Source organism: Podarcis gaigeae (genome assembly GCF_964106915.1).
Source record: "Podarcis gaigeae genome assembly, chromosome: 3".
Classification (NCBI taxonomy): Eukaryota; Metazoa; Chordata; class Lepidosauria; order Squamata; family Lacertidae; genus Podarcis; species Podarcis gaigeae.
This window is the reverse complement of record NC_139680.1, coordinates 97,453,924-97,469,185: the sequence shown is the minus strand read 5'-3', so window position 1 is coordinate 97,469,185 and position 15,262 is coordinate 97,453,924. Positions and strand designations below refer to the sequence as shown.

The window sequence follows — 15,262 nt, the reverse complement described above, 5'->3', positions numbered from 1 at the left end:
GGCAGACCAACCTATCTGCATTTTGATCTTGCTAGTTTCGTGTTTGGTATCCTTCCTGTGTGGTTTACTGGTGCCAAACATGATGAATCTGCACATTACTGTATCTTACACTCTTGGAGGGATGAGGAACCTGGGCCCCTCCAGATGCTGTTAAACTGCAACTCCCATCACCCCTGGCTGTGATGGCCTGGGAATTGGATTCAGAGGCTGAACCTGAGGAATCCCAGCCTGCACAGGAGTCCCTGCCTCCAGGGCCGGCTGAGCTGCGGCAGGGGCTTGAACCTGAAGGGCCCTCACCTGTGCCGGATCCTCAGGAGCAGACACCAGCTGAATCCGCTCTGGCTCCAGAGGTGATTGAGGACCCATTGCCTGCAGGTGCTCCTCTCCCAGCCCTGTCAGGGGAAGGTGAGGTTGCCTCTGGGTCCAGTAACCCTCCAGCTTCTCCGGAGCTGCAGAGGCTCAGGGCAGAGAGGCAAAGGAAACTAAGTTATCACAGGAGGAGTGCTCGCCTTAAGGCCAGGAGAGACAAGTCCCCTGTGGGCCTATGCCTCAGAGGAGATAAAGGCCAGTCAGCCCAGTCCCAGGTTGTAGGAGCAACATCGTTGGTAACCTGTTCCTGCTCTTCCAGAGTTCCTGACCACGCCCGGCTCCTTGCCTTGGACCCCGCTTTGCCCTTGACGGACAGCCTCCATACCCTCAACCTAGGACTGGACTCAGACCACGCCGCACGGTAACCCCCTCCCCCCCTGGGACCAGCACACTGGCTATGCTAGCTGGGGTGGCTGGGAGCTGGAGCCCAGCAACATTTAAAGGGCTACAGGTTCCTCATCCCTATCCTAAAAGCTCCCTCCTGAATAAGTCCTGCTCTCTCAGCCACAAAATGCAGCTGTGGTTTCTACAGCCTGGGGAAGATTAAACTGACCAGTGGGCTGATCAGATTGTTTTCATTCAACCCGAGCAAGAACAAAGCAACATTTGCAAGTTACCGAATGGAAAGCAAATCTGCCCTGAAATACCTGCAGGTGCTGCTTTTTTGCATAACTTCTGCTCTGTGGTATCCCGAGAGCTTGCAAAATCCATCATTGCTGTACACAATGGGCCAATCCACTATCTGGGCATTGCCCAGGACAAAATTGGTATCTGCTTGAAAAAGAAGACATTTACAGTATTAGATAAAATAGCTGCATGGCACAGTAATGGGTTAGACCACAGACTCCCACCCCACATACATGTGCGCGCATGCATGCACATACACACTCACTCTGGGGGCAAAGCAGTTCCCAGCTCTCTGAGGCTCTTCCTTATTCCATTCAAGAACCAGATTGACACCCAGCTCAGCAATGCTCTAGCTCAGTGTTTCCCAACCTTGTGCCTCCAGCTGTTTTTGAACTACAACTCCCATCATCCCTGACTAGCAAGACCAGTGGCAAGGGATGATCGGAATTGTAGTCCAAAAACAGCTGGAGGCACAAGGTTGGGAAACACTGCTCTAGCTCCCAATGCTTCCCCCCCCCCAAGTCTACAAAAGTATATTTTAAATTTCCCTCCCCAAACTCAAACTATCCAATCGAAGTCAGTCTCAGCAGATACGCATCCTTGTGAATACAGTGGTACCTTGGGTTAAGTACTTAATTCGTTCCAGAGGTCCGTACTTAACCTGAAATTGTTCTTAACCTGAAGCACCACTTTAGCTAATGGGGCCTCCTGCTGCCGCTGCACCGCCGGAGCCCGATTTCTGTTCTCATCCTGAAGCAAAGTTCTTAACCTGAAGCACTATTTCTGGGTTAGCGGAGTCTGTAACCTGAAGCGTATGTAACCCAAGGTACCACTGTAATAATAATAATAATATTTTTTTATTTATACCCCGCCCTTCCTGGTTCAGAAAACCGGGCTCAGGCCAGCTAACAACAAATTTAAAACACTTAATTGTGATACAACAAAAAACAGCATAAAATACAGTATAAAAGCATGAATAACAATAAATTCAAAGTTCAAAAATCAGTTTAGGGGGGAAATCCATCCAATAAACATTAAATAGTCACCAGGGCTAGCTGGCTAAATTACTCCTATTTGGGCCAGCAAGGAGGTCAGGGGAGAATTAGCTGTGGGGTCCCAGAGCTGGTAATCTTCATAAAAATGGGAGGGGGAGGGAAGGGAGGGGAATAAAAGATCAGGCTAAATTCAAATTGAAAGCCAGGCAGAATAGCTCTGTCTTACAGACCCTGCAGAAGAAGGTTAAATCCTGCAGCGCCCTAGTCTCATGGGACAGAGCATTCCTGAATGGACTCGTAGCTTTTTGGTCTATGTTCTTATACTTCCCATATCTGCACAAGTCTGTCCAGGGCAGTTCAACAACAGTACAAGACTGCCTTAGTGTTTGACCTCTCATTCGCTGGCTGCTGTTGTGCCCTATCTTCCAGACATTGTCAATTCATTTCACTTTTAATTTGTACACGACCTTTCTGCATTACTATACACAAGGTGATCTACAGCAACAAAATATACAACAAAGAACACACATCCAATAATAATTTGTTCCAACGCAAAAAGTCATAATAAAACGTAACTTTAAAAATGGAATGACTTCTATTAAATAAAGTAATATTCAATCATCTTTTAAAATACAATAGTACACGATAAAATTAACTCCCAAAACATCAGCAAATAATAAACAGAAATTCACTGTTAACTATTACAATAAAAAATTATTAAACATTGATCAATAAAAATAACTGCAAGTCACAATGCATAAAATACCACAATACATACAAAAACCATGTAAAAGGAGTAAACTGAGAAACCAAGACATACAACTTATAAAACTACCCTCCCCAACTCCTATTCTCCCTTCCCAGCTGCTTCTGCTGCTCTGGTATGCCCCGCGGAGGACCTTAAGGTCCACTAATGACAACACCTTGGAGGTCCCAAGTCACAAGGTGGTTAGATTGGTCTCAACTAAAGCCAGGGCCTTTTCAGTACTGGCCCAGATTTGGTGGAACGCTCTGTCACAAGAGACTAGGGCCTTGCGGGACTTGACATTTTTCCGCAGGGCCTGCAAGACAGAGCTGTTCTTTCGGTTTGGACTCAATCTGACCCTTATGTCTTCCCTCCACTTACGGTTTTGATTTATGGGCTACTTTTAAAATGAGGCTGCTTTTTAAATTGCATTTTAACCTGTATTTTAAATTGGGGAGTTTCGGGTGTTTTTTTCTCCCTATTATGTTTCTATTGTAATTTTACTGGTATTAGCCACCCTGAGCCTGGCTCTGGCCGGGGAGGACAGGGTATAAATAAAAATTATTATTATTATTATTATTATTATTATTATTATTATTAAAATCATGGCCTGGGAGGAGCTAGTCGCTCAGCTGGGAATGACTGAGGGTGGGGGGAGGCAGTGGCGTAGTGTGGGTTGTCAGCACCCGGGGCAAGGCAAGTAATTTGCACCCCCTAACCCGTGGATTTGCGCCCCCTAACCCTAACCCCCAGATGTTGCGCCCGGTGCGGCCGGCCCCCTCTGCACCCCCCACGCTACGCCACTGGGGGGAGGCAAGTCTCTTTCCCTCTTCTTTGCACTTCCTTGCTGAGGAAGCTGACTTCTGCTGCATCATTTTAGAGTCTTTGTGTAGGTTTTCTTTTGGTGGGGCAAATGTGCTTTCTCTCCTAGATCCCTGCCATGACCACTATGGAAAGCAGTGCTCATCAGACGAAAGGAAGAAATGTTTCATTATCACAACTTCTGGTCATCATAGAATTGTAGAGTTGGAAGGGACCCCGAGGGTCATCTAGTCCAACCCCCTGCAATACAAGAAATATTTTCTTTGCCCCCTGTTCATGTTGGCATGGAGCACCATGGGCTGCTGCCATGGTTTTCTCAGGAAATGAAGAAGACCCTTGGCTACAAAGCCTCTATCAAGCATGGCTTGACATCCACCGATGAAGCTTTTCTATAAAGAAAAGTGTTCTGAATCATCTGATAGTATTTGGTATAATGCTGTCCATGCAGAAATGTTGCACTTCAATCCTTGTCTCCCTCTGACCATTCTCACATCTTACTTCTGCCACTGAACCATCACACGCAATGTGGCAGGCTGTGAGCTTTGTCGAGGGTGATAACCTTATCTCTAGCTTGCAAACCCTTCATCCTTACTTGGAGTGTGTGAGAAGGGCTTCTGCAATGCTTCTTTATCCTCACCACCAGAAGAAGGAAAAAATAGAAAGTAATCTTTTCCACGGGATGTGATTCCCTTCTATTTTCTAAATATTTTAGTAGCTTGGGAACCAGCTGGTCAGCTGCACAATTCTACATTGTTTTTGTGGACAGCAGGATACAGATCTGTGCCAAAGTCCAAACTGATCCACAAACGCAAACCTACTCCTGTTCAACAAACAGCTTCACCAAATGTTGAAGGAACATCATGTAGTTATTTGATAAGAATATGAAAAATCATGAAAGATCATTTTCTGAAAAATCAGTTAGCATCAGCTCTTGCCACTAGGCTTTGCAAGTACAGTGGTACCTCGGGTTACAAACACCTCAGGTTACAGACTCTGCTAACCTGGAAGTAATGCCTTGGTTTAAGAACTTTACCTCAGAATGAGAACAGAAATCACACGGCGGTGGCACAGCGGCAGCGGGAAGCCCCATTAGCTAAAGTGGTACCTCAGGTTAAGAACGGTTTCAGGTTAAGAACGGACCTCCAGAATGAATTAAGTTCGTAACCAGAGGTACCACTGTACCAGCAATCAGCTGGTTGTCAACGCTGGAAAAGTCCTGAACCTTTTCCAGCATGGTTTGATTTCAAACCAAGAGGGCAAAGGAAAATGTTTCACCTGGTATCATGATGACACCAGGTGACTGACAGTGACTGTCAAAATGGCCGGCAGGAACTGAGGAACCTAAGCACCAAGCAATGGCACCCCACTCCTGCCCTATTGAAACATGCCATTGCGTGAAGGATCAACTGCCTCAATGGGTCTAGAGTTGACTCAATCATAACAGAAGACTCCTGGCACCATGAAATAGATATCGGTACCTAAAAGAAACAAAGCCCAGCCAGGCTATTGCTGGGACAAAAGAAAGAAGGATAATCATTTTGAAGGAAGAACATTATAAATCAGGTTTGGATCTCTATCTCAACTAATACTTTGTAGTCCATGATCACATTCTTGATTACGGGTCAGGAAAGGAGTATCAGGAGTGTGCTAGCTTGATTTTCTTTTTTGATTATCTCAAGATGAAACTGATCTGATCTGTCCATTGCAATTTCAGGAACCCTTTTGAGTTTCAGAGACCGTGTGCTCAGATATATTTTCATACTGGTGGTTTTATATTTTCATAATGGTGGTTATTTAGAATTCTATTCACTGGTCTTGAGCAACTCATTTAAGAAGTCCAGCACATTCAAAACTTTTCCAAAGTAAACTGAAAACTAAATGATGCTAAATTCTTGTACAAACTACTTTTAAAAGAGAAGGGGAGGGGAAGAGAGAATGTGTCTTCGCATAATTATTTGGTCAAAGACTAAGACAACTTGTTCAAAATTCAAGTTGAAGTGTTTAATCTAACCTTTATCAAGGTTTTTCTTTTGCATAGTTAGCCTCTATGTTGGTGATAATCTCAGTTACTGGAGAAAAAGGCATAGTGCTTTTGGGGGGTGGAACAATTGCATTTGTAATTTTATAGTTTTGTTATATTGCATTATGTCTTATTGTAAGCTGCCTTATTTATTATTTTAATAGGAAAGCAGGGCTTATATATTAAGCTAAAACTAAACAACATAGTCACTTTGGAGACTAGTGTGAAAACTTGTACATCTTAACACAGAGATAGATAGATAGATGATAGATAGATAGATGATAGATAGATAGATAGATAGATAGATAGATGATAGATAGATAGATAGATAGATAGATAGATAGATAGATAGATAGATAATAGATGATAGATAGATAGATAATAGATGATAGATAGATAGATAGAGATAGATAGATGATAGATGATAGATGATAGATAGATAGATGATAGATAGATAGATAGATAGATAGATAGATAGATAGATAGATAGATAGATAGATGATAGATAGAGATAGATAGATAGATAGATAGATAGATAGATAGATAGATAGATAGATAGATAGATAGATAGATAGATAGATATAGATAGATAGATAGATAGATAGATAGATGATAGATAGATAGATAGATAGATAGATAGATAGATAGATAGATGATAGATAGATAGATAGATAGATAGATAGATAGATAGATATAGATAGATGATAGATAGAATCCCAACTTGGCTTTCAGTACTCAAAAGAAGTATCTGTATATTTCACAATAGCAATTAGCAGAATAAATGGTGGAAATGTTCATGCAGGTAACAACTTTTGCAGCAGATGGGCTAAAACTCCAAACACCATAAACTACTTTATCTGTAAGTTAAATCTGGAAAACCAATATCTTTTTCCCGGCACATTATATGCATTATACTCTGACTGGGAAGCAGAAAGAGTTTGTTGTGAGCATGGTCCCTTCACTAATCATTTCATTACATCGAAGATATCTTCCAATCACTTTGAGCCCTAGGTAAAAAGTGTGGAAATTAGGCTTGAACTTTCTGCCTTTAAATGTATCCTACAAAAAGACTAGAGGAAACTTTGCAAATTTTAGCCCCAGTTCAGTGGGGCAACTGACTGCCAAAATCCACTGAGACATTGTACCCAGATTTGCCATCATGGATATCATTTAATGGTAAGGTGCTGAGGATGTCCTAGAATGCACTCTCAGTTCCTGTGGGGCAGCAATGAGACCCAGTGGCGTCCCTTGTCAGCTAGATAGGCACCAAAGTGTCCTCCAGAAATCTCTGTAACACAGGAGCTCTGATACTCATGCGCTGCTCAGCGTATGTGTTATGTACTGATGTTCTCTCCCTGGGCCAGCAGGGGGATACTGTAGATAGTTCAGGTCCACATATGCAAATAAGGGATCGAAAGTGACGTTCGGTGATTGGATAGTTACAGAAAATGGTTACTGTTGCGTTCTAGTGGAGCTCTATATAAGCAGGCTGGCTGAACCCTTCAGTTCAGTTCTGTTCTGGCCTGTGAATAAACAAGAGCTGTTTGAAGAATCGCTGTGTCGTCTGATATGTTCACCCATTACTTAACAGTACAGTGTAGAAAGGGTACCTTGAAGATGTGTGCTGTGTGCACACTATTGGCTTAAAAGGTATGTGCACACTATTGGCTTAAAAGCTATGTGCACACTATTGGCTTAAAACACAGCTAAGTTGTTCCTTTTCTAAATCTGAGTCAAAGCTGGTTTGGGGAAAATGCATCAAAAACACAGTATTTCATAAGGAATGACAACATAGATGTGAATTGTGGCTAATGTATTGTCTGCACTGCTTCCCAAACTAGCAGTTTGAGTGCGTACATAACCAGAATGTTTGGAAATCACTGGCCTACAGCAAGTAGGAAGAAGCGGAGGCTCCGAATCATTCTTATTCCCAAGGGTAGCTTATTCTGTTTACAGCAAAGAGAGAAAAAGAATGAAGAAGAAAAAGAAACAAGCATGTCCTTTTAGCACCGTTCCATAGCACTACGCCTCCATGTCTGTATTTTTAAAAAGCCGCCCACATTACATCTCACGACATATTTATTATTGTCAACAGCAATTTCTCCAAGTGAGAGACCCAAATAAAAGAAGCATAAACATCCCTGCCTCTGAACTTCCCTCTTTTCCTGCCACCATCACCCTTTTTTCTCCGTAAAAGGCTTTCCTCGTGCAATGGGCACGTGGGATTCAATCAACACGTCTTTAGTGATGTACACCCACTGCCCAATTGCATTTACAACAGGAAAAGTGATATTTGCACTCTCTTTGAAGTAAAACACGGTGACAATATAACTGCAGGACATTTTAACTGCTTTGTTTCTCCCAGCCTGTGTTAAATCCCCTTAGCTTTTCGCTAGCTCTTTGCTGGTCTTCCAGAAACAATAAAGCACATTAGCACTTACTGTGATTCATTAAGCCAAACCACTTCTCCTTCTAGGAGCCCATCCCTCCTGGAGATTATGTTCTCCTATTAACTCTATCTCACTCCCAACATGAACCAGTGTAAACTTCAAATTGCATTCTGTCCTAATTGTAATGACCATGTCAGAATGTCCTATTGGTTTTGATGTTCACAATATCCAGTCAAGAACATCGAAACAGGAGCAGATTGATGGATACTGGGGTTCAATACTGAGCTTGCAGTATCTTTCTACGGACATAATTTCAGATTAAGGGGCAAGGAACAAAAGTTTTCAGTACCAGGATAACATTAAATACCTGCTATTGGATTCACTCAGGGTTAAATTGTAAACACTGAGTATTTTAAGAGAAATAGCTGTAATTAGTCGCTGTCTTTTTATACCAAAAGAACTATATAGCAATATAACAAACAGGTTATTCTCAGTGGCCAATTAAACCCTGTGGAGGCTCCTAGGCAGTCAAAATCGGGGGGGGGGGGGAGGGTGCTTGCAAATTATGTCCAAATACATAAATATGTATAAACCAGTTTTATTTCAGGATCAAATCAATATTATTTTGACCCCGTTGTCACAGGATCACTAAAAGGCATCGGGCCTATAAACTGGTGCCTACTCTGTGTATTTGGTAATCTGGCACTGGTTACTCTTTTTTGAAACGTGGATTTGTGCATTTGGTACCCACGTCTAATATTTGGCCCATGAATTAATAGCAATAGTGACTCAGTGTGCAAGGTGAGAGATGGGGCGAAATGAGGAACTGATTTTCATTATTATTTTAACTCTTCCCCCAAGATGACCCTGCTGCCCATTAAGTGGTTTTTTTTAAGAGATGCTGTGCTATAAATAAATAAATACACATTTTTGCAATGGGACAAACATATTGTTGAGCGGATGATGCAACCTGCCTGTCCATTCTTGCAAGGCATTGTGGCAAAAGAAACCACAGCAGAGGATCAAAGCAGAGGCAATTGGCTGGATTGTGTTGGCAACAAGGACATATTCCCTCCCCACAAGCCTTCAGAATAAGGGCATTCTCCAGTCTATTTATTTGAAATCCTTCTCACTACGGTTCCCTCTGTTGGGGGACAGAGTTCCGTGGGTGCAATGGACGATGTTGTCACATGCCCTTTGTTGAAGTAAGTTTTGCCTTTTGCATATAGAATGGGGGCAACATCTTATCCTTAACCCCAGGCAGCAAAGTGTCTTGGGGCAGCCCTGTTTGCCGGTGAACCTGATTTCATTGTAAAGATGCTTGGACTTGTCCTGGAGTGCACTGGAGTGGGGAAACGATAGGGATGAAATTTCATTTAAGTTTAGATTTAAAAGTGAGCCTACCAAATCTGCCCTTTCTAAAACAATACACAAACTGGAACACAAGTCCAAGAAGCTCTGAAATTCGCACACCTCTGAATTTTGCAACAGGGTTCCAGACAAGTAATGTATACAAAGTTGCATGCACTACAGTTTTTTTTAAAAAAATGCTTATATTGGTAAAAGTAACCTGCAAAATGCATTGCAGTAGGCTTTGCAAAAATGCGTATATCAGGAAAAATTCATGCTAAAATGCTTGCAATTTTTGAGAGAGAGAGAGAGAGAGCGCGCAGTGTGTGTGTGTGTGCAGTGGCGTAGCGTGGGTTGTCAGCACCCGGGGCAAGGCAAGTAATTTGCGCCCCCTAACCCCTGGATTTTAGCACTCGAATGTGAGCGCGCCCCCCAGATGTTGCGGCCGGCCCCCCTGCACCCCCCCACGCTACGCCATTGGGGCTGGGGGCGAGTGAAGGAACCAAGGACCCCCCCTTAAGGCTCAGCAGGAATTTATTAAATTTATTATTTGCGGAGCCCCCGCGGGCCGAGGCAGCCGAAGCCCCCTCCCCTCGGGCGCCTCCCCGCCCTCTCCTCTCCTTGGGCGCTCCAGATCCGGGCTTGGCGAGCGCCTCTCCTCCCCCCAGCCTGGTCCGGGGGCTTCCAGCCGCGCTCCGTCCTCGCCCGCCGCCCCCGCCCCCCCCCCCCCGCGGCTGAGGCTTGCACTGAGAGCCGGAGCCAGCGGCGCCCCCTTCCGCCGGGAGACCCTCGCCCGCCCGCCGGCTTCCTCTCGGAGGGTTTGGCTCCTCCCTCCCAGTCGGCAGAAGCAGCCGCCGCCTGTGGCTGGGCCGAGGGGATGTCGGCGGCGGGGGGGTGTGGAGGCTGCCCGTGCCTGGCCAGGCGTTGGTGGCGGCGGCGGCGCTGCTGCAGCGGCTGCTCCTCCGAGCAGTGAGTGGAGCGCAGCGGCGGCGGCGGCGGGCGCGCACGCGCTAGGGCGCAAGGCTGGCGGTGGCGGCGGGGAGCCCGGCGGAGGAAGGAACTTGTCCCTTCCCTCTGGACTTGCGCCCCCCCAGATGTTGCGCCCGGTGCGGCCGGCACCCCTGGCACCCCCCACGCTACGCCACTGTGTGTGTGTGTGTGTGTACACACACAGTGCTTTTTTTCATTAAAAAGTGTTTAGGGGTACCCCTGCGTCCCCTCAGAAAAAAAGCAGTGTGTGTGTGTGTGTGTGTGTGTGTGTTATTCTCATGTGGCTGAAGAAATGTAGACAACGGGATGTATAATATGAAAAATTAGAAAGAGGGAGAATGGAAACTGACGGCTCTATCTATCCATTGCTAGGCAACGGCCAGGACTTTGGGCTGCACTATAATCCCACCTGATGTGAGAATGTGGCCTAGACAACACCAAATACTCCCTAGAGGCTAACCACTGTAAGGGAACGTGGGTAGTGCTGACAGTGGTGGCTGGGGCCTACTGGGGCCCCCACTCTCCTCCCTATTGAGTTCTTTTTTAAAAATAATTTTTTTTATTTGATTTTTTAAAGTATACAGCGGGGGGAAACCAAAACAATTCAAAATCCAAATGTTGAGATTACTCTGAATCTCTTGACTTCCCCCATCCCTTCCATGGGTCCTAATGATAATATTTACAACTGCATATCAATACTTATCCAAATTTTTATCCTTCTAAATTATCCATAGTTTCTGTTACTTTACAAGTGTGGTTAAAATCCTGCCAGTGTTTTAACCTTACAGTGGTCCCTGCTGAGTTCTTAAAGGGCAACATTAAGACTGAGGAAGAGGGAGCTGACAGGAAATAACACCCATTAGATTAGTTGTAAGCAGGGAGGCCCTCAGGCCCTCAGGTGCTGAGATCAGCAGAGGTGGCCCTCTTGGTGGTTCCTCCACCCTCAGAGGCTCGGAGTGGGTCATGACCCAGGAGAGGGCCTTCTCTGTGGTGTCCCCTCCCCACAGAGGCATGTCTGGCATCTTAATTGTACAGCTTCCTGAGAATGCTGAATACGCACCACTTTGCCCTGGCTCTTGACACTTGAGGCCTATATTTTAGGGCTCACCTTATTTTCGCAATTGTGAGTTGTTTTAAACTGTCTTTAGCATTGTGTTTCAATGTTGTGGCCCACTCTGGGAACTAAGGGTGAAAGACGGGTAATCAATCAATCAATCAATCAATAGTACAGGGGCTAACTGAGCTTGGTGTGACAGTGCCCCATCTACCCTAATGGAACAGCCTCTACTAAATGTTGAACAAACCATGTTTCAGGGAAGCTTCTCTGCCATTACTAACTTTCTCGCTGAGGAACCTTAGATTAGTTTACTTACACAGAGTTTAAGAGTAGAGTTCCCATATTTCAAAAGGTGAAAATCTGGACACAATAGCAAAATCTCAAAAAAAAAGAAACAACCCACAACTTTTTGAGCTAATTTTAAGTAAATACTGACATGAGTCACCATACATCTGGAATGTCCACCCAGACACAGTTTTGAACAGCCAAATGCTGGCTATGTACCGTATGTCTGGGAAATTCCAGACATATAGGAACCCTATTTAGGAGGGCATTAATCTGATACAGTATAGCACTGCAGTTTTCAGGCTGTGTTAAAACTGATTAATGAAGGCAAAACTGAGATCTATGCAGTCGGCACTTCTTATGGCATCCATCCCGTGAAGAGAAAAAGTCAGATAATTCTAAAGATTTCCACACAAGCACCTATTTATTTTTTCTGGATGCAGAAAAGATATCTGTAAGGCTGAACAAAGTTACAGTCTGTGCTCTCACCCACTCTACTGAGAACAATGGATGAAAAGAAAGGGAAAAGGTTGTTGCTCAGAGTCCACATCCTTTCACAGTATTTCCTGATGGTAAAACATCTCGAAGGAGATTGATTTTTATTTTTCCATTTTTTAAAAAATGGATCCTTTTCAAATGGAATGATTTGCCACACAGTGCTAAAAGAATTGAAAATAGGTGTGTGCTGAAATGTGTGACTACAACAAACCCTGGCAGCCTCTATTTCTACAGCATTATTACTAAAACATAATGACATTCTGCAGCAAAGGTTTAGAGACCTCAGAGGTATGTCTGGGTAGGCCTGTATCCATAAAGAAATACCAGCACTGATTCACATGAAAGACAAACGCCTACTTGAGCAAGCAGAGTTCAGAAAAACTGTCTTGTACTTAGCAGGCAATCTTGCTGAAAACCAAAGAAGCCCAGTGTCTGAGAGGTACCAGTTTTGGAAGCACCAGTTTGATGAGGCAACAGAAATAGATAACTTGCAGGATGTGCCAATGGCCAGTGTCTGTGTCACTTAAGACTGCATACTCACGACATTTTAATCTAGAGTAAATGGAGACCGAACTAGATTACACACACACACACACACACACACACACACCGCCATGCAATCCACACAACATCTAGATCTTTTGCATACATTTGTCTCCTGAAAAGCACTTCTTGAGAAACTGGTTTCATTCTGAAAATAAAAGCTCATTGTGGATCATTATCCCACAGTGTGCTCATTTGAAAAGAGGTGTAGGCAGTCCCAACAATGGGAGAAGGCCATCACCTGCCCAGTAATGCTGTGGGGGAGCATCATATACCAAAATTACAATCACCACTCTCTCTTGGGCTTGTGCAGTGAGGAAAAGGCATGACTCACCTAATCAAGACGAGGGTTTTCAAATGCCTGTCAAGTAACCACACCCAAACTTGTGAAAGGCAAGATCTAGAATCAATCTAGATTGAAATCAACATACAGTGGTACCTTGGGTTAAGAACTTAATTTGTTCTAGAGGTCTTTTCTTAACCTGAAACTGTTCTTAACCTAAGGTACCACTTCAGCTAATGGGGCCTCCCGCTGCCGCCACCGCACAATTTCTGTTCTTATCCTGAAGCAAAGTTCTTAACCCGAGGTACTATTTCTGGGTTGGCAGAGTTTGTAACCTGAAGCGTATGTAACCTGAAGCGTCTGTAACCCGAGGTACCACTGTACTGAAGATGATCGTGAGTGATTCCAGATTCAGAAAACCTGCATTTTTGTGCCACAAACAGGTCAGTGAGTATGCAGGCTTACTTGGGATTTACATTGGGGCAAGGGCCATTGGTATGTCCTGTTAGCTACTGTAGAGTAGATAAGAACGACTGAGAAACCATCACTGATACAGAGTGTAAGCGAGTGGCAAAGGTATAAGAGAGCTTAGCTTTGCTCTCTTTCATTAGCCTGGGGTGTCTGATGGGGAATTATTTAGGCAGCTGCAACACCTGCTTTTTTTATGTCCCCTCTCTTCCTTTTGAATAGAAGAAACCCTGCCTTAGGCCTGTGTTATCAGCGCTGCCAGAGCTATATAAAAAACAGCACCAATAAATCTGGAAACCTGCATGAAGCCTGAATCGAGGAGTCAAGGTTCAATAGGCAACACAATCCCCTTGTATCTCTTGTGAGTGAAAAGATGAAGAATTTGGTTTTTAAGAAAAGAGCAAAAAAAAGCTGCATGGTTCTGAGAAGAGTCCTGGGATACGCCTCAAGCAGGGGGCCAAGCCTCACAGGCCGTGACTACAGACCTGCTAGCATTGTTTTTCTGCTTCCTTTGCTAAGCAGACTGCTCAATGGAAGAGAGGTGAGAAAGGATTGATTCTCCCTTGCCAGATTGCTCCCTTCAGGAAGTAGAACTGCAGCAAGCAGAAATCATTATGATCCCCTCACTTTCTCACAGGCCTCAACCCAGCAGAAGGAGTAAGCAAAGCTGTATCAGGCAGGCAGGAGAACCAGGAGGCAGAATGTCAGCTAGAGATAAGGAAGAGGTATGGCCCAAGACATTTGGCAACCTGAGTCAAAGGTGGCCCCACCATCACCCATCCTATGAACAGTCAGAAGTCTGCCAAGCTAGCATTTGAGCCTTACTTCAACACAGGTGATGGGGCAGCATCCTTCACCTCACCTGAAGGCAGCAGACTATCTTAGGGAGCTCAGGCATGGCACAGACAGCGTGGCACAGACATGCATCTTGCCCCTTAGCAAAAGCCGGCTGAGCTGGTTGCCTTACTCTGCCTGTTCCTTCTGTTGGCATTGACCATAGCAGGGCCTTCTTGGTGACAGCCCCTGTTTGTGGAAAGCTCTCTCCAGTGAGGTACAGCCTGTCCCGCTCTTTATTAACTTTCAGATTAATTGTTTAAAACCAAATTCCTGTTTATTCAGGCATTTGATAGCTGAAAGTTTCTGTTCCTGGCAACCTTGAAATGATTAGCTAAGGGGCAAGTGATTGTTTTTAGATAGATTGTTTTTATTTTATTGTTTTGAAGCTGATATGTTTGTCACTCTGGGCTCCTTCGGGAGGAAGGGTGGGTCCCCTGGGTATAGAGTGGTACAGTGGTACCTCGGGTTAAGAACTTAATTCGTTCTAGAGGTCCGTTCTTAACCTGAAACTGTTCTTAACCTGAAGCACCACTCTAGCTAATGGGGCCTCCTGCTGCCGCACAATTTGTGTTCTTATCCTGAAGCAAAGTTCTTAACCCGAGGTACTATTTCTGAGTTAGCGGAGTCTGTAACCTGAAGCGTATGTAACCTGAGGTACCACTGTATATAAATTCAGAATAATAATAATAATAATAATAATAATAATAATAATAATAAATACAGATAAATGATGGTGGAGCTAGCTCTGCCAAGGGAGAATGAGGCCCATGAGCACTGCTTTTCTTGGGGCCCAAAACCTCTCTCAAGGAAGCAGCATGCAGATATTTCTATTTTTTAGAGCAAGTCTGCAAAGTAAAGCAGGTTGAGGCAGCAAGACAGAGAGTCAGGGCTGCACCACACGCACTTCAAACTGAGGAGGTGGGAATGTCATTTAAAAATAAAATGTTCCATCATGTTAAACGAACAAACCTCCCTGACTGACT

The 15,262-nt window shown here is 44.3% G+C and overlaps 1 protein-coding gene across 5 annotated transcripts in view; it reads right to left on the bottom strand.

Annotated features, from left to right (window-relative positions):
* KCNH1 (potassium voltage-gated channel subfamily H member 1) overlaps positions 1-15,262 on the bottom strand; it is a 218,021-nt gene that overhangs the window by 187,412 nt on the left and 15,347 nt on the right. For 3 of the 5 annotated variants that reach the window (XM_083733194.1, XM_083733196.1, XM_083733195.1), the window contains exon 2: positions 1,017-1,143. In XM_083733194.1, the coding sequence (XP_083589320.1) occupies positions 1,017-1,143 (127 nt within the window). The remainder of the gene's footprint in view (positions 1-1,016; positions 1,144-15,262) is intronic. The other 2 variants (XM_083733198.1, XM_083733197.1) reach the window with 1 other exon arrangement.